This window comes from Centroberyx gerrardi, chromosome 8 (assembly GCF_048128805.1).
Source record: "Centroberyx gerrardi isolate f3 chromosome 8, fCenGer3.hap1.cur.20231027, whole genome shotgun sequence".
NCBI lineage: Eukaryota > Metazoa > Chordata > Actinopteri > Beryciformes > Berycidae > Centroberyx > Centroberyx gerrardi.
The window spans coordinates 3,101,475-3,120,400 of record NC_136004.1 but is presented as its reverse complement, the minus strand read 5'-3'; the positions used below and the strand labels follow the sequence as shown (position 1 = coordinate 3,120,400).

The 18,926-nt window shown below is 40.6% G+C and overlaps 2 protein-coding genes across 2 annotated transcripts in view; both read left to right on the top strand.

The window, feature by feature from the left end:
• LOC139923466 (tight junction protein 2-like) overlaps positions 1–8,783 on the top strand; it is a 106,327-nt gene extending 97,544 nt beyond the window's left edge. The window contains exons 21-23 of the mRNA XM_078285295.1: positions 1,710–2,207; positions 2,534–2,619; positions 5,782–8,783. Coding sequence (XP_078141421.1) covers positions 1,710–2,207; positions 2,534–2,619; positions 5,782–5,935 — 738 coding nt within the window. The 3' untranslated portion in view covers positions 5,936–8,783. The remainder of the gene's footprint in view (positions 1–1,709; positions 2,208–2,533; positions 2,620–5,781) is intronic.
• An 8,343-nt stretch (positions 8,784–17,126) lies between these two features.
• fam189a2 (family with sequence similarity 189 member A2) overlaps positions 17,127–18,926 on the top strand; it is a 32,153-nt gene continuing 30,353 nt past the window's right edge. The window contains exon 1 of the mRNA XM_071914263.2: positions 17,127–17,419. Coding sequence (XP_071770364.1) covers positions 17,144–17,419 — 276 coding nt within the window. The 5' untranslated portion in view covers positions 17,127–17,143. The remainder of the gene's footprint in view (positions 17,420–18,926) is intronic.

The following is an 18,926-nucleotide window of genomic DNA, read 5'->3' as shown; positions in this document are numbered from 1 at the left end:
GTGGGCTTGTGTGGAGCAGTCCCCTATAGCGTTGGTTTTCAATCATGTGCAGTCGTGACCTTAGACTATGTAGGTTTTCATTCCAACAATAAAGTACAGCAGCTGATTTCACTGATTAGTTCCTCCTCTGTTGCTGAAGGTGTGTTAGCTAGTGAACTGATCTGTAGCTAGCTGTGTGTTTGGTTGGAATGCAAACCTGCAGACTTCTGCCCTGTAGCTTGGACCAGTGATTTTTCCAGTGCAATTGTGTTGTGGACTGAAATGTTCCTACCGTTAGTAGACTAATGTTTGTACAATATTGAGGTAGTAGAGAAATGGATGGTTAGGCTCATCTCCCCCCTATAGAGGGCTTTCAGGTGATGTAACGCACCCTCTGGTGGCCATACTGGAGGTCTTGGGCAACAGTGGCTGATCACATTTCTAAGCGTACAACTTGACCATCTCAACAGAATTGCGAAGACTTTAATTTCTTTGCCTGTGACTGTGATCATTTACCAGTGATACATTTGATCGATTTTTAGATAAGACAGTTTTTTTTTAGACAGTAACCTACATTTGGATACAAATCTACCTTATCAGGGTATTCACTTTTATTTATAACATTACTGAATTGACCTACAGCCACACCACAACAATCTTTTTCAGGTGTCTCTCTTTTTCTAGCCTGGTTGCTATATATTTAGCCATTATTTGTGCATAGCAAATTCTCCATTGGACCTCCAGTGTGTCAGACTTGGTTGCTAGGGGACAAATGCAAAGCCTCTATTGAAGTTTAGATTTGTGGCTTTTCGTTAAATTCAGAAATAACAGCACTACGTGTACGAGTAAGAATTTTTTAGGTTAGTTTAACCACATTTTAAAATTATAATTTTTTGGCCATGCGTTCATTTATACATTAGTGGTTATCTAGATTGATGTATCATCATTTCATGCCAGTCAAGTTTGTGCCAACTATGTCAAATGGTATGAGCAAGATAACCACTAAAAACTAAGGGCACATTCACAATGTTTTTCTCAAACTGCCAGTGCTTCTGTTACAATGGGAGTTAATGGGGAGTGGCTGATTGGAAAGGCGATTTGCCTGGTGTCTTTTTAGGCAGAGCTGAGCAATTTACACAATTTAGCTTTTTAGAGCACATGATGTCAACCATTAGTTGATAGTTTACAACACTAACAACCAGAATGAAAATGGAGAATGTAGTGGTAGAAAAGTTAGTAGTATTATAGTGGGTAACACTTTACAATAAAGGTACATTAATTAAGGGTTAGTTAATGCTTGATAAGCATTAACTAACTCTTAATTAACAGTTAACTAATGTGTCTGGTAATCATTTACTAATGGTGTTCATGTTAACTAAGGTATTAATTTATACATTATTTAATAGTCAACTTTATAAACTATTAAATAATGTATAAATGAATACCTTAGTTAGTTAATGCTTATTAAGCATTAACTAACCCTTAATTAATGTACCCTTATTGTAAAGTGTTACCGTATAGTGTCAGTATAGAGCACATTAGCTGTGTTGTGGGAGCACTGTGTTTGCTGATAGTTGCAGCTGGCTGCTATGGAAACAAAGTGGGTTGTGTGCTTTTTCAAATTATCACAAAATTTAGCTTGGACAGTGTATTTTATACAAAAAAGCGGGATAGTGTGACCACACCGTAGGTATTTGTGCTTGCTCTAACTCCTCGCCTTTCTCGATCAGGTGAAGCTGGTTCTGAGAGAGGAGGTGGCGCTAGTATCAGGCTCCACCCACCCACACCACCACCAGCGTCAGCATCACCCTCCACCCCCCAGCACCAGCCGAAGCTACGACTCCCCGTCCAGCAGCAGCCCCGCCAGCAGCAGCAACAACGACCCCCTCCCCATCTCCCGCCCGGCCTCCTCCGGCCCGCCACCCCCGCCTCCGTCTCACCACCTCAACTCCTTCGGCAAGTCCCGGCCCCTCGGAGCGCCCCCACCCCCCTTCGCGCTCAAGCCCATCGGCTGCGGGTCCCAGGCAGACGCCCCAGTTCACTCGCCTATCGCTCCTCCCAGTGCAACCACGGCAGCCCATAGGAAGCAGGAAGGGGTGGGGGAGGAGAGCCCAGTGGAGGACCCGTCCAAGCAGTCCTTCCTGGGGAAGATCAAGGCTTTTGAGAAGATGGATCACTTTGCCCGAGCCCAGAGGATGCTGGAATTGCAGGAAGCCCAAAACGCCAGGGTGGGTTTGGGAAAGGGTATAGCTCAAGGTTCCCATTGGTCATGGAATTTATGGAATATCATGGAATTTTGAGGGGTGTATTCCCGACAGGGAAAGTCAAGGATTTTGCTAAATTCTCTGGGGAAGTCTGGGAATTTTATAGATGGGTCACTTTACAGAAATATGGCAGTGTGAGATTTCAGTGTCAGATATCCATAGTGCAGTTGTTGTGAAGGCCTTCTAACTTGGAACTCTATGTTACTTTGGATACCAGTGATAATAAAGGATTTATTCAACCATAACTTGTAGATATTCAGTGAATCCCTCCTGTCTCTCCCTGTGTCTAGTTGGAAATCGCTCAGAAGCATCCGGACATCTATGCTGTTCCCCTGAAGACCGCCAAGCTGGATCACAACCGCCCACAGCCTATCGGGTAGGCTTACTACTGCCATAGGACTGTGTTACCAAGCTCCTCTGTGAGTGTGTGTCTGCGTGTTTGTGTTTCAACAGTCCTTGCTAACCTTCCAATTTAAAATTTATCAGATTTTTTGGGAAAGAGGACACTCCAGCAACATTTGCGGCATATATGCAGCCCCTTTGAGCCATAGAGAAGCAGAGGATGTGGTCTGTGATAAACTACAGGCATACCTATTTGTTACCAAGGAGTTACAGCAGCTTGTTTAAACTGTCCTCATCCTCCTCATATAGCGCCCCCTACAGGTTCCTACTGGCTGATTAGAGCTCAGCCAATGGCTCTCTTCAAAACAGAGGGAACAAAGGCACAGACACTCAATAAAACACTACTGCCTCCTTTTTTCTAATGTGAACATTACCACCTCCTCTTATTTGTATAGTCCGATGTTGATACTCAACTTCCTATCAAGGGACTATAATATGTCTGTTAGGATGGCGAGTGGGTAGAAGAGGAAGGCACAGGCTGAGGCAGGCTTCAATACCACCACGTGGGATTTATTGTGGAGAAACCAGGTGTATTTACAAGATGAGCTGTAAAAAAACACACAAAAATGGAAAATACTCAAAATGTTTTGAAAAGAAAAATAAAGAAATAGATAATGAATCAAGAAAACAACAAAAATAACAAAGGCAGAACTAAGCTATAAACCAAAACATAGGCTAAGCCCCTGACGTGGGCCCTATGCTATTAGGCCAGCAGTCCTGGTCCCAATTCCTGGCTGGAGCGAGGCAGAGTGAGCGGGCACCCATGGGTGCTGGCCTCCTATATACTCTAAGCCCCTCCTATGAAGACAAAACATAATTAGTCTTCAATTAATGCAACAATACATCAAGGGTCTGATTCAATACAATTATTATTACATTGATATAACTATGTGACACACATAATAAATTGCAATGACCCTATCATCAGTCTGATGCATAAAAATATAGATGTATACTTTTATCAATTTGGACACCCCCTATCTCAACCACACTTGGCACATTCCACTGCCACCCCTCTCTACAAATGAGGTTGGACCCCTCCGCTTCAGTTTCGCACTCTGGGTCTAAAACTGGAACTGCCAAGTGCAGGAGAAGAAAAAATACACGGGGTAAGAGTAATCTGCAAACTGTTTCATTAAACATGATAAATAATGAAATGTCTCCGCTTCTTTATTTAACTTTTGAATTAATTATATAATGTATAAAGATTGCGGAATTGCGTCAATGCAGGCGGGAATGTTAAATAACGCCAATGCCGGTAGGCCTCCCAGTATGGCTGGAACACTGCAGTGAGACACAGACTACAATGAAAATGCGAGAATCTAACAATCAAAACCAAAACACAGTAACACTTAACTAACATCTCTTAGTGGCGCCAAGATGTAATCTATGGTAAAGAAATGAAAGTTAATGCAGGTAATGTTTGGCGGTGTATGTTAATATAGGGCATCGGGCATCCCCGTGACAATGTCCCTAAAAAGTCTACTAATTGTGTGAAAAGTAGTCTATAGATATCCAGTGTCTGAGCTAGGGTTAATCTTAAAGTTGGGGTTAATGTTAGAAACAGGTTAGGGTTGGGTTTAGGTTTAAAAATGGGGTCAGGATTAGTGTTGGGGTTAGGGTTAGGCTAAAGTCAGGGTTAGGGTTACATAGTCTGTAGAGATGCACCAAATAGGCTAATGACACTTTGTTAAACATCTACTTTATGTCACCTGATAGTTAGTTAAATATCAACATTGGGCTTTCCAAATTACTAATAAATCTTTGTTCTCAATACTAGGGATGGGTCATAAAAAAATAATATTTGAATATTAATCAACGTAGACTTTTGTAATTTGGCCGTTAATATTTTAGCTGCGACCAGCAGCTAGTATAAGTCACTCTGTCGGTCTGTCTGTTGGTCCCAAAAATTTAAAAAAATTGTAAAAAGCATGCTACTGAAATTGCATATGCTATTGGCTGATCTTTGGTGCCAGGTGATTTCAAAACCTGTTGTACTGTATAGAAAGTGACATCACCTGGACCAGAGACCAGCCAATAGCAGATGGCAATATCAGTAGCATACTTTTTACCATTAGATGTCAGGCTTTACACAGATTTGGGTTTGGGGTTTAGTTATTCTTTAAAATAATTCTGAGAGTGAATAACAGCTATGGCATAGATGAGCCACTAGGGGGTTTCTGGTGTTATTTAAAAAAAAAAAAAAAACCTCTACCTCTCTTGTGCACATCCCTACTCAGTACCCAAAGTGTTGTTGGAATTCCCTCTTGCCCATTGTTACTTGCCCATTCCATGCACCTTGTTACTAGGTGAAACTGTGCCAGAATACCATTTCACGATGGTGTTTTTATCCCTTGTGCCACTGCAGGATGTAAGTTTCAGTTCCCTTGGTTTTTACCTCCTGTATTATATTTTTGGGTGTAAATACTGTATTTCACTCATTTTCTGATACCCATTCCCTGGCTTTTTTCTGTCACAAATCTCCTAGCAACCACGTCTGACGCCATTATGGAGGTCCATGAGAAATAATGTCTAAATGTATAACAACCAGGGCTGCAAAAAAACAAAGATACATGAAAACGGTTAATGTGGTATTGGTATAGGTCAGTCCAGTAATGTTCGTGGTTGAATATTTGTTTCCAAATATTGTTTTTACTGTGACACAGTAAAAGTGACAATAAACTGTCTTGTCTTTAGCCCTAGTCTCTACTCCAACACATTCTTGAGTTGTAGCTTGAGAAGAGTCAGCTCAGTTAAGCAGAACAAACTGTTGGTTTTGTTGTTGTTTTGGTAGCTAGCTAACTAGCCAGCAGGCTAATTCATCAAAGCAATCAATGTTAACAGGAATCTCCTTGCCACTACTAACACTAATGTTAGGTTCTAATAGACACGTCAGCTAGTGTGCTAATCAGATGTCTTAACAAGGAAGCGTTAGTTGGCTAACCAGACACTATGCTTAGCTAGCTAAACACAAAATCAATCAGATGTAGGCCTACTAGTGATGAAATGATCAGTTCCCATCAAAAACAGCACAGAAATTAACCGTGTCTATTCAGTTCTGTTGAGACGGACAACTTGTATGTTTAGAAGTTTAGTCTTAGTGTAACTTGAAGTTATATTTCCTGTGTCCCACCAGCTCCAGCTCCCGTCCAGAACCCCAAACTCCTTCATCCTCCAAGGAGGGCCGTATCTACCCCAGCGAGGACGAGGAGGAGGAAGAGGACGAGTACCACAGCAAGCCAGGATACTACACCGCCAACTCTCACCAGTACCAAGACACTGAATTGTAGGGTTGCCACATAGTAGCTGTGGTAACCCGCAACGTCCTGGAGATACATGTACACATACAGTACATATATATTTACACACATACACACACACACACCACACACACTCTCACCATTCCAGGCCCTGCACCAGTCGGCTGCTGACTTGGAAGCATCTCCTGCTTCTTTGAGATTCTTTGAAAAAAAAAACGTAACTTTCTTTTTTGCTTCAAGGAAGTCAAAGCAATCTGTACTATCCTTTTGGATAGGATCTCACTGTCTTCGCTCATTTGCTTTTTTTAAAAAAAAAAGTGACTTCTCTTTCAGTGTTATTTTATTGTTTGGAGTTGTATTTATTTCTTTCTTACGTACCTCTTTAATTGTTAAAACTGAGTGATCAGGAACCACTTGTTTTCTTGCCTATGCAACTCTTTCAGTTTGTGCACAGCAACTGAAACCTATTGCCACGAGTATTGCCCTATCTCGCCCCGACAAAAAACCTCAGCCGACCCACAATATGCGCTTTCTCACTTCTGTCCCCTCCTTTTTGTATCTCCTATAATCGCCAGCTCTGATCAAAAAAATGTTACGTATATATTATTACTGTATTACTCTATATATTATATATCTAATGTCAAGTGTTTATACTCCTCTATCTTTGCATTCCTTCCTATATGACAATGCCTGTGTATACATACAGTATATATCTATATATTGACAGAGAGAAAGAGACATTCTATATAGTGACACTGGAATTTGTTACAATTTTTTGAAGTGCCTTTTACTTTCTTAGTCCCATGAGGTTTGGGTTGTCTTTCCTCCACCCCTCAGCCGCCCAGCCGGACTAAAACCTCTGCTGCTGTCAAGCTTAAAGGGAAACCAGGGAACCAGTGACACCAAAACCTTAATGCTGTCCCCACACACTGTACTGTCCGCTGTCACTTACAGTGCCAACACACACACACACACACACACACACACACACACACATGAAAATACAATACACTAGGGTTAGCCTAGCCCTATCTGCCATGTCCAAGAATGGCTGATCTCAAACTAAATCTGTTCCCCAGATTTAAATCGAGAAGAATGATATCCGTCAAACGCCGCATTTGGATTTGAACTTGAGATGCAGGTTAAAGTAGTAATCCGCGACAATCTTTATTTTTTCTTTGGTGCTCAGCAGTCTTTGCTGTGGTATTTTTTCCACTGGGCTTCCAAAGAGACTGTCAATCAGTGTGGCCAGTACTGTGGCGTCTTTTTCCTTGGATTTTCTGTTAAGTTTGAGTTTGAGTTTGAGTTTCTGTAGGCGGCGCTCTTGTCTTTGTCTGTTCAGCCATGGTGGCTATCACTGCTCATGATAACTACCTAGTTCTTCTTCTATTTATTCCAAACAAACCAGAAACATAAAACGCATCACTTCCTGTGCAGCAGAGGATTTTTCCTGGCACCGAGTGTTTAGAACAGCAAATGGAAAAGCTTTCATGAACTGGCAATGGGTTGAATCACTATTGGGTTATATCAGTTGGCAGAGGTGGGGACTCAAGTCACATGACTTGGACTCGAGTCAGATTCGAGTCACAGTTTTAATTGCTTGAGACTTGACTTGTATTCTGGTGACTTGGGACTTGACTTTGACTTGTACTTTGATGACTTAAAAAGGTTTCTAAAGTCTTGACAAAATATCTTGTGTTTGTGTAAATGACTTGAAAGTGATGAGATTTGTTCCATCAGGCGACTGAATTTAAATTCTGTTATCTGAATGTGTATGGAATGATTGAATTTAAGTTGATTATAGAAATAAAACTCATGATGCACTTACCAAGCTGCATTGAAAAGTCCTAAATATTTAGTTTTCTTTAAGATATTAAATTGATACTGGACTCTTGATTTGTTCTGACTTGACTTGCTGTTCTACATTTAGACTTGAGACTTGACATTAATGACATGGACTTGACTTGGACTTGACTTGGTAATCTACATTTAGACGTGGGACTTGACTTCAGACTTGCTTGGGACTCGAGCAAAGCTGACTTGGTCACACCTCTGTCAGTTGGTCATAGAGAGTAGCAAAACAGACATTTATTTATGTGAAAATATTGCGGATTATTACTTTAAACTTTCTGGGGTGGCGTGCTAGCACAGCGGGAAGAGAGGTAGCCCCATAAATCAAAGGGTCATAGGTTCAATCCCCGCAACAGCCATCAACAGTTATCGCCATCAACTGCGGGAATCGTGTGAACATGCCCTTTGTAATGTCAAAGTGTCCATGAAGACACTGAACTCTGCAAGCTAGCCTTGATAAGAGTGTTAGTTTAACGCCTAAAATGTAAAAGTAATGATTGTGCTTTGCGGTAAAAACAAAACAAGTAAAGGAAATACACTTAATTCTAAACAGAAGGAAACTCATCTGCTTCTGTTACAAACCTGTGATTAAAGATGTTACAAAATGAGCCATATTTGCTACCCACAGAAATGGGGTCACAGGTTTTATGAGGCTGCATTGGATTGAATTGGAGTGTGTGTTTGTGACCGGGTGTTGGTGTGTGTGGTGGAGGCAGTCAGCTGTCTCTGGTCTGGGCTCCACCATCAAAGTGTTTCTACATGTAAAAAAAATATGCTTGATTGTATCTCAGTTCACTTTACCTCCACAAATGAGTTACAAAGTGCTTACTGGCAGGATCTAAGTGCTTATGAATGGGTTTGAAGTCCTTCATATGAACTGGTATTGAACTCATGGAGTACACTGTGTTATGGCAGAGGGTTATGTTATAAATGAGAGAGCGAGAATGAGAAGAATGACTGGACTGCGTCTGCTTGAGTTTTTCCGTGGAGTTTCACCTTACAACACCAAATAAAAGTCTTAACCTCATGTGTATTGTGTTTGTTTTGCCACACTGGGATTTCAGGAATTATTTGTGGATCAGATATAATGTAATGGCTTATTAGATCAGGCTGTATTCCAAATACACTGAATTCTCTTCAAAGCAGGCGTGGGGACTCGAATCACATGACTTGGACTCGAGTCAGACTCAGCGATCAAATGTGTAACTGAGAGCATTAGCAGCTGTCTGAAATCACGAACATCAAATTATGAAATTGCTGCCCACCAATCCACACAAAGCCAAACAAATAACAAAAGAAGCACATAATGCCGACATGTAGCCTGAATCAACCAAAAACGCTCAATTGCAAATTCAGCCAGTCCTGTGATACTGTAGATCGCAAATAGTTCTTCATCCGTTTGAGTTGAGATTCTCTCTCCAGAGGCAGACACTGTTACTGGCACAGTCAGCATTTGGGTAGACATCCAGTACATGTTAGAATGTAGTTAAGGATATCAAAGGCTGAACTGGGCCTGCCACTGGGATAGCCCTTGACAGCTATGCCAATCTCAAGGCTCAGGTCGTCAGCATCAATGTCCCCCAATTTCTCAGCGAGTTGTTGACACTTGTCACTCAGTATGTTGTCATGGATTGCTGTCTGCATCTCATTAATGCTGAATAAGAATCCAAATAAATCCTTTATATAAAGTGCAAATTGCAAAGAGAAATGGATTTTGAAGACAATACATGGTAGTAATCCAATACAATATGAAAATCAAGTGCTATCAAGATCCAAGTAGAGGGTGTAACAGTTATTTTGTCTCAATAAGCCCCATCTCAGTACATTACTGCATGTCAATATGCACCATATGCACCTTCAGTTCTTTAAGCGTGTTTGTCTTAATTCAAAATATGTCTTTACACTGCGCCTGTTTGTGCTGTCTATATTAATATCTGATGTTTCAGCGTGCAATATTTGTGGTATGATGCTAGGGAGAATGAGCAATGTTTTGTCTTTTTGGAACAATTAATGGAATCCAGCTGGAAACACAGAGCCAAATAATAGATGTCATCAGATGAGAAAAAGCACCTGCTTTCAATGTACTTGGTATCCCTCATTTACTCCGTCCCTCTATTTCGGCAGTTACCTGTTAGTAGGCAACGCCATGCCTTGGTTACACACAGATGTTTTCACTGCCTGTCAAAAAGCTACATATGGAAGAGTCATTGCGATCTTGTTGTAACTTGAATGTCTTGAGAAAGGTCTGCAGGCTGAAACACCAATTAACAGAACCAACTGCATTCTCTGCCTCCTGACTCTGTTTCACATTGTTCATGGATCCTTGTTGAGTTTGTACACGCTACCTGCAAAGTGCTGTTACTTTGATATCTTCACCATTTACCCTTTTTTTTTATCAGACTACTGTAGGCTTAACCCCATTACATGTAGTCTGTTACCTCACCCCCTTAACACCCCACACCCCCATCCCCATTGTGCTAGTAATTCAATTCAGCCAAGCTCACATCACTGTAATGCCTATGGTAATGGCAAGTGGTTGCATCACAGTCACAGTATGTGGTCATTAACTTAACATTACATACTGTATGTCACACATCAAAGACAGCTAAATACCATCAGGCTGTCTGCAAGTTTAATCAAACTAAATTTAAGACTTTTAAAGACCTTTTTAACACCAGACATAAATTTAAGACCAGATTCACAATTGAAATAAACATGAAATGAAAACAGCTGTAAACCTATCAGAATACAGTCTGCATTAATGCCAAAAAAGAGCACACCAAGGAACCACAAAATTTGTAACACCTCTAACACTGAATTTATGACTTAAAGTTGCAATAAGCGAAATTTTCTGACCACTAGTGGGTGACAGAAACCGCAATGGATTTGTAAATAACACACAGCAAAACCACTGCACTACGGAGGCCTACTAAGGACAAACATTGCAAAGCACCACGCATAAAGGCTAACAGCTAAGCTAAACGTACCTACAGAGAAGTGTCACCGGTTACCAGTCTCACTTTGCCAGGCCTTTCTCTTGCTGAAGGTTACATGTCCCACAATGACAAGTGAAGAGGTAGGTAGCAAGTTTACTAGTTTAACAAGTTTACTCACTCGCTTCATCAATTCCACCATTATGTGAACATTTTCAGGAATGGGAGGGGGTGAGGGCCGCTTTTAAACAGCGAGGGAAGAGACAAGCTAGTTAAAAAAAATGAAAAGCTACTGAATGGCCCAGGAGGAGCTTTGTTCCGGACCAGAATTTGACAACAAGCTTTAGAAAAGAGGTGAAAACAGCAAAGCTAGCTAGCTATGTCTCAATTAAATTTTCACATAGCACACATTAGTTTCAGGATTGGCTATAAGGTCTAATATCGCTTATTGCAAGTTTAAAATGCTTTAACCGTATTCAATACTGTATTCAAAGGTGAGGAGGAGATAAATTCTATTAATATTGTTGCAAATTCCTACTGGTCACCAAAAGAGATCGATAAAGGTCATAGATTACTTATTGCCCCTTTAATACTTTTTCAGGTTGTGCAGACACCCTGACCATGTTAGTGATTTTAATTATACTTGAAATGTGTAGTATATCTTGCCTTAGGCGAGCAAGGTTGTGCTATCTAGGTTTGAATATTAGTTGTGATTGTGGGTCATACTCATAACCAGTATTTGGAATTGATTAGGATTATCATCAATTTCTTTCATAAAACAGATCAGTTGGGGCACCACCCAGTTAGCCTGGGAAACTATTATTTGAAATCAAGTTGATTTCAAATAATCTCAAATGATAGCACTTCTGAGGGTATTCTGAAGGTAGATGGGTTCTTGTCGAGCTAAAGAAGAAGAGCTAAATGAGTAATTCACACACATTTATTGACTACACACTATTAACACAAAAGACAGACAAGCAAAAGCACAACAAAACACACTGATTCATTGACCAAGTGTGGAGAGCCGTGGATGATGGCAAAGCCTATATTAGACATTAACTCAGTTGTTCCAATTGAGCGTTCAAATCAACTGATTCTGCCGATGCGAGCGCTACTGAGTCAGGTTTGCTTACTGAAGATGGTGTGGCCATCCTGGCTTGAGTCCATTCTGGATTTGGTTCCATAGGCTTGAGGCGTCAGTTGATTTCTGTTGTGTTTTTTTAAAGGCTGCAGTTTGTGATCTTTGTTTCCTTTGACAGCTGGCCTGGTGGCCGTTATCAGAAATCCTTAAATTGAACTGACCAAGAGCTTATATTGGTGGAAGGTCAGGGGCAGTGTCAGAGTCTCTGACTGTGATTTGTTGTCACTGGTTAATTCAAATTCACAGGTGGGTTCTAGTCCTGCATTCACACTCTTAAGTGTGAGTTGTCATCTAGAGCAGTGGTTCTCAACGTGGGGTCCGGAGACCACCAGGGGACCTTGAGGGGGTTCCAGGGGGTCCCCAGCAAATTGATGAATTGTTAAACTTTTCCATTATTTCATTTACAAGAAGTTAACACAATTAGAGAGTGTAGAAGAATGACTGTTTTGATCATAGTTTCACTGTTATCTCTCTACCTACTACACTAATTCTAATACAAATAGTCCTGAAATTCTGGACAAAATCATATCTAACAATAAAAATATTCTCAGATTTGGGTCTGAGAGACAAAATGTCATCAAATGGGGGTCTGTGGCTGTAATGTGGACTAAATTAGGGCTCCTTGATATGAAAAAGGTTGAGAATCACATGATATAGAAGACAAAACTAAGAATTGTCATAATTCTTTAGGGTCAAGGCATCAATATAACCAAGCTTATTTATTCTGTTAGTCAATCAAGAATGATATCAAACATGATATTTTTGATATCACTGATATTTCATATGTGCAGAGAAAGTAACCTGAAAATGGTACATGTCCTGTACTTCAATCAGAAAAAAGGATAAAGGAAGAATCAATACCAAAGAAGAAGTCCAAATCAAGATTAACAGTGAGATCACACATACATCATTCTTAAAGTCTTTTGGAGGGAAGGTTCTGAGTTTCATTGTCTGGGTATGGAGGGTACCCATGAGACAAAGGAGAGACAGCTGTGGAGGCCAAATAGCCTGGAGCCATTTTGACCAGTGGAGTTCTCCTCAGGTCCTGGCTGGGGAATACACATAACCGTCTGTTAGCTCTCTGTGATATGAGCTGTAAAAGGTGTGCATGCTGGTCAAGACTCCTTTGATATGTAGTAGGACTGTCAGGTAGACATTCAGGGTCTCACATGCTGAAGGATGAGTGACTGACTTAGGGGTTGACGCCCTTACAAATAAGTCACATGTGAAAACCCACATATGAATGTGCTTTCTGGGCACATGTTGGTTTTCATATGTGAACAATTTTTCTCACATTATATTCCGAAATCATGTGGCAGTTTTTGTAGATGAAGTGTATTTTTCTTTTCCACGCAACCTTTTTTTTTCACATTTTCACCTGCCGTTATATATGGAAGCCCATTCCTGCCACTCAATAAAATAATTTTTCTCCGAATTCTGACTTTATATCTCGGAATTCTGACTTTTTTTTTGCGGAAAAAAAACCCTCAGAATTCCGAGATATAGAATTGTGAGATAAAAAGTCAGAATTGTGAGAAATAAAGTCAGAATTGTGAGAAATAAAGTCAGAATTGTGAGAAAAAAACTCACAATTGAGTCATTTTTAATTTTATTGAGTGGTGGGAATGGGCTTCCATAGTTAGATATGTCAGTATTTGTTTCACATGTGAAAACTTGCAAACAGACAATTCACAGGTGAAAATGTCAATGGGAAATTTCAAATGTTCACATATGAAAACCAACATGTGTCCAAAAACCACATGTACTTTGAGGTCACGTGGGGTTTTCACATGTGACTTTTTTTGTAAGGGTCTGCTGAGCCGCCTTGGGGTTGAATGCAGGCATCTGTGGCCTGGTGTCACTACACTTAGGAGCTACTGACCTCATCCAAGAAAACCAATAACAAAAATGATGAAAAACAATAGACCTGCATTCATTAACAGCTTCAGGCAACAAAGGTCACAAGCACTGCCTTGTAACTGAAACAAGAATTCTATTGTTTGCTAAGGTTTCCTGGCACGTTGTCAGGAGAGATTTAGTGACGGTTGAGAAGATGGTGGGTATGAACCACTCCGGCCACGGCCTGGTCAAGACTGGTGTCACATGGGCTTACACAGTAACACTCATTGTTGAAGATATATCACTGCTGCTGTCATAGTCAAGGATGAGGTGAGAAGGTTACACATGAATCATCCCCAGGTAGTTATTTCAACATAGATTGTGGTCAGAGCTTTTTTTTAACCTTTCATTCTTTTCAGAGCGGATTAGTGTTGTGCATGGACAGTGTTGGGGAAAATACTCTGAAACTGTGGTTTATTAAACTACGAACCGCTTCATCATCCCCTTGTGCTAGGCACCGCCTGATACAACTTAAAGCAATATTCCACTTAGTTTTATTTGGCACTTGACCACCATGAAAATCAGAATCTACTCACCAAGATCGGATGCAGCTGGACGAGTTTGTAGCTTTCGGATTTTTACTTCCCATTCATTTTGAATGAGGCCACGAAGATAACCTGAAAACTTAAATTTAACACGTTGGTGAACATATTTAACAACAGATCCTGCTTTTAAGACAACAAAGCAGTCCTGGGTCTGTCATCATTTTGTATTTCTATTCTTGGTTTACACTAAAATTTGCATTTAAAAATAAAAGTAGATCCAGTCTCCCAAACAGGAACTATCTCTCCTAAATGGTATCCCTCTGCTATGTTCTCTTCTATCAATAAAAATGTTGTTTGGTGAAATTATGTTCTAAAACGTTGGACCAACAGTCAGTTGAAAATCACAGTAGCAGGATCTGTTGTTGAATCTGTTCACCAACGTGTTAAATGTCAGTTTTGTCAGTCATTCAAATGAATGGGAAGTAAAAATGGGAAGTAAAAATCTGAACACTACAAACTCATCCAGCTGCATCATCTTGGTGATTAGTTTATATTCTGGTTTTCATGGCGGTCAAGTGCCAATTAACCCCCATGTTAAAACTAAGTGGAATATTGCTTTAAAGTTGTACAAAGGACTCACCTCGCCGATGCAAAACTCTCTAACTTATACCCTGGAGCAGATTCTTTATGTTCTATTCTTGGCCTCACCTAACTAGCTTTTGGACAAATATTTTCAGTAAAATGTTCATGACCCCAGAATCACCCAATTCAACGTGTGCTCTCTTTGGCTTTGAAGCTGACACCACCTCCCTATCTTTCAAAGCTTGCTGGATCATGACTTTTACTACACATCACTTGATTCTTCTCTCCTGGAAAAGGCCATTCCCTCCATGTTTTACTAGGTGGATCAAAACTTGGAAACCCTCTCTAGAATAGCTTGACACCTTACAGGTTCAGCTTCAGACATTAAGAATTAAGGGCCTAATGCTTGACTGCAATATGGCACTCCCTGCCACTGTACAATCCTATATTGAAAATTATAGTTTATTTTCTCTCTTTCTTTCTTTCTTTCTTTCTTTCTTTCTTTCTTTCTTTCTTTCTTTCTTTCTTCACTTTTTTGACTACCAGAACCCATGGGTGGGAAGAGTGGGGGAAGGGATGGGATCATAAGGAAGAAGGGAAATTGCATTTTGTATTACATTGATTGAAATGATGTCTGAAATATTTGTATGCATAATTGAAATCCAATAAAAACAGATATATTTAAAAAACAAAACAAAAGAAAAAACTATACTTACTAGTTGGGAACTAATACCAAGAAATATGACAGCAACAGGTCAGATATTGAGGCATGCTGTAGTCATGGTTCTAGGCTGAACCAGTACAGTTTGTCCTTGACATTTAGGCTACAACATTTCTAATGCAATCAAGTTCCTTCTTTACCTTGGCATTGTGTCTGGAACAGGGATAGTGGAGGAAACACCCACCTAAACTCACTTCACCCTCAAATTAATTTGCGGAATGGTGTTTACCACCTTTTAAGGCTGATATAAGGTAAATTCATAGTATACCATAACATGACAAGACATGCTGCATAACAACAGAGAGTTGGAGGGAAGGACAACACTAGGATTATAAGAACTCCAGACAACTGGAGCGGGAGACAGAAAGATAGACTTGAAATTGGCCTATCAGATCAGATCAGGTCAGGTCAGGTCAGATCATATCAGATTAGGAAAACTTTATTGATCCCCGTGGGAAAATTGTGTTGTTGCAGCAGAAAATAGTAATAGGATACAGTAAATGGAATATAAGTAAGAATCAGAGGTGGGGACTCGAGTCACATGACTTGGACTTGAGTCAGACTCGAGTCACAATTTTAAATGCTTGAGACTTGACTTGATGCATGAAGGGAAGACTTGAGACTTGACTTGACTTAGGTTCTGGTGACTTGGGACTTTGAATTCTGTTGCATGGAATGATTGAATTTATTGAAGTTGTAACTGATTATAGAACGATGTTCTTACCAAGTTTTTATCCTATTAAAATCATATTGCATTGAAAAGTTTTCTTTAAGATATTAAATTGATACTGGACTCTTGATTTGTTCTGACCTGACTTGCTGTTCTACATTTAGACTTGAGACTTGACATTAATGACTTAGACTTGACTTGGTAATCTACATTTAGACTTGGGACTTGACTTGAGACTTGTGCCTCAAGACTTGAGACTGACTTGGGACTCGAGCAAAGTTGACTTGGTCACACCTCTGGTAAGAATATACAGTAGCAAAGAGGGTTAGACATATTATGCTACTTTCAACACTAAAACATGTTGACGTAAGAATGAAAAGTATGAGAAAAAGTATGGATCACAACATTATGAGAGTGTGCAAACTGTAAACCTTAATGAGACAACGAAATGACTGATGCACAATGTGTCCAATATGAAAAATAAGTTAAATGATAAGGGACATTAAGTCAAATACTGTTTAGTAAAGCAGATTTTTTACTAATCGTCCTCTGTATTAACTTGAAACAAAGAAACCTGCCACTGCATGGTGAAAAAATAAGACCTCAGATTCTGATTTCAATACTGAATTTAGATCGTTTATTTGAATACTTTTTCAGACTTTTTAAAGCACCCGTAGATAGCTTGTTTAGATAGGCTACTACACATGGCCTGCTCTGCTCCCCTCCTCCTCCTCTCTGGCTTTTCTGGTCCCGCTGCCAAAGTATGTGAAAGTCAATACAAGCCCCGTCCGCGAGCAGTTATTTAAAACTGGAGACCATCATGGCAGGACTGCTGACCAGCTCCACTAAACTCTCCGAGGATCCGCCCTCGAATCCGTAAAACGACCCGACGCTTCTCCGTTTAGTTCAGGGTCCGGGGTTAGTTGTTGTTTTCCCTCCTGCCTGCCGAGCCTCAGATGTCGCTCCCGGTAGTGCTGCCGGGGTCCTGCTGTCCGGTAGCCGGGGCTTCGCAGCTGGCAGAGCCGTCTTACCGAAGCCGACCGCGCGGCTTGTCCGCCTCCTCTCGCATGGCTGGCGGCTCTCGCTCGCTGCTGCCCGGCCGGCCGCTGCTCTCGCTGGGCTTGCTGCAGCTGCTGCTCGGCGGTTCCATGGTGGCGCTGTCTTTCGGAGCGCTGTCCCTCAGCAACTCGCCACCCATCCGAAACTCCTGTCCCTTCTGGGCAGGGTCCTCAGTAAGTTAGCCACTGGCTTTCATTTCATTAATGTGCATAGAATTTAATATTGTGTGATGTTTTGCTTTTATCACGTGTGTATTATCAACAGGTCATAACAACAGCTAGCCTGTTGCCAAATATTTGGCTGGGAAGAGGCGTTTACATGCTAGGCGACTATTGCCAGTGCTCCATTAAGACAATAGTGCAATTTAAGTTAACCTGTTACATGATTCTGTACAGTGACAACATCATGTGACGTGGTGTTTGCCAGTATTCAAACGGAAATGACGAAAAACTGAGACAACATGAGCTAACTCAGCAGAAAAATCAGAGAACTGTGATTAAGTTTACTCCCACTAAGAGCATAATGGCGCTAACATTATCAGAGTAAGGTGTTTACATATGGGTCCTGCCCTACTCACATTATTGTCTTTATCATCATTACAGTTGCATTTTTGTGTGCATGTAAATGTGGTCAGTGATTCATGATTTTGGCTAATGGCGCTAATGAACTTTAGTCTAAATTTGCAGGTAATAATGTGATAATTCCGGTTATTTTCAACCTGGGACTTATTTTCCTAGATTTTGCCATCATGGTGATTGATTGTGTTCAAAGTTTCAGCTTTATGTAGTTTGCAGGGGCCGCTGCTCTCCAATACACACCCGCAGGGCCAATGCAAACTCCAACAGTCAACCCCAAACTGCGATCCTTTGGGTGAATTTGGATGACACAATAAATCTGTTACACCCATACATTTACTATTAAGTTGTCACCAAAATCATCTGTGTCTCCTGTACAAAGTTCTGTCAGGTGTGCATGCTAACACTTTAGCGTAATCGTATAGGCAATTGGCATTATCCTGATGGTTTGTTAATTTTCATGACGCACGTCTAAACCTGCCAGGCTTGTTTAGAGAATTGGTAAAATAGAGATAAAATTAAACAAAAAGATGAATTTCAGTGGCAGAAGATCTCTCTTCCTGTGAAACTTCGAGCTTACCTTGTTTTGTTTACACAGGAAGTGAGCGAAGTTAGCCAGACAGCTACAATTTTTGTGCTGTTGATTCGCAATGGACTTCACTAATGTTGCAGATTGAGATTTTGTTTTTAGAAGTTATGAATCTACAGGCCATAAAATTAATACCAATACCAGCTTTGGATGACTAAAATGTTTATATTCATAGGCTACTTTGGATAATGCTAATCGCCTACGATTACTTGACATACTGTATGCTAAAGTGTTAGGATGCACACCAGAGAGAGCTATTTACCAGAGACACAGAACTGACTTTGATGCCAATCCTGTCTCTCTATATTGGGTAAGGTGACCAATGGGCCAAACTCCCAAAAAGACACTCAAGTAGAGTGTCTGCTGGTCCTGAAACATCTTACAATATCTTACTTTAGTTTTAGAGGTCTTAAAAATGTTGCGGTTTCTTGCTGCACTTTCTTTCTGCCCAGTCATGCAGACAATATTCTGTTAGGTCTACAGTAGCTTTCATTTTAGTTCAGCGATTATGAGTCC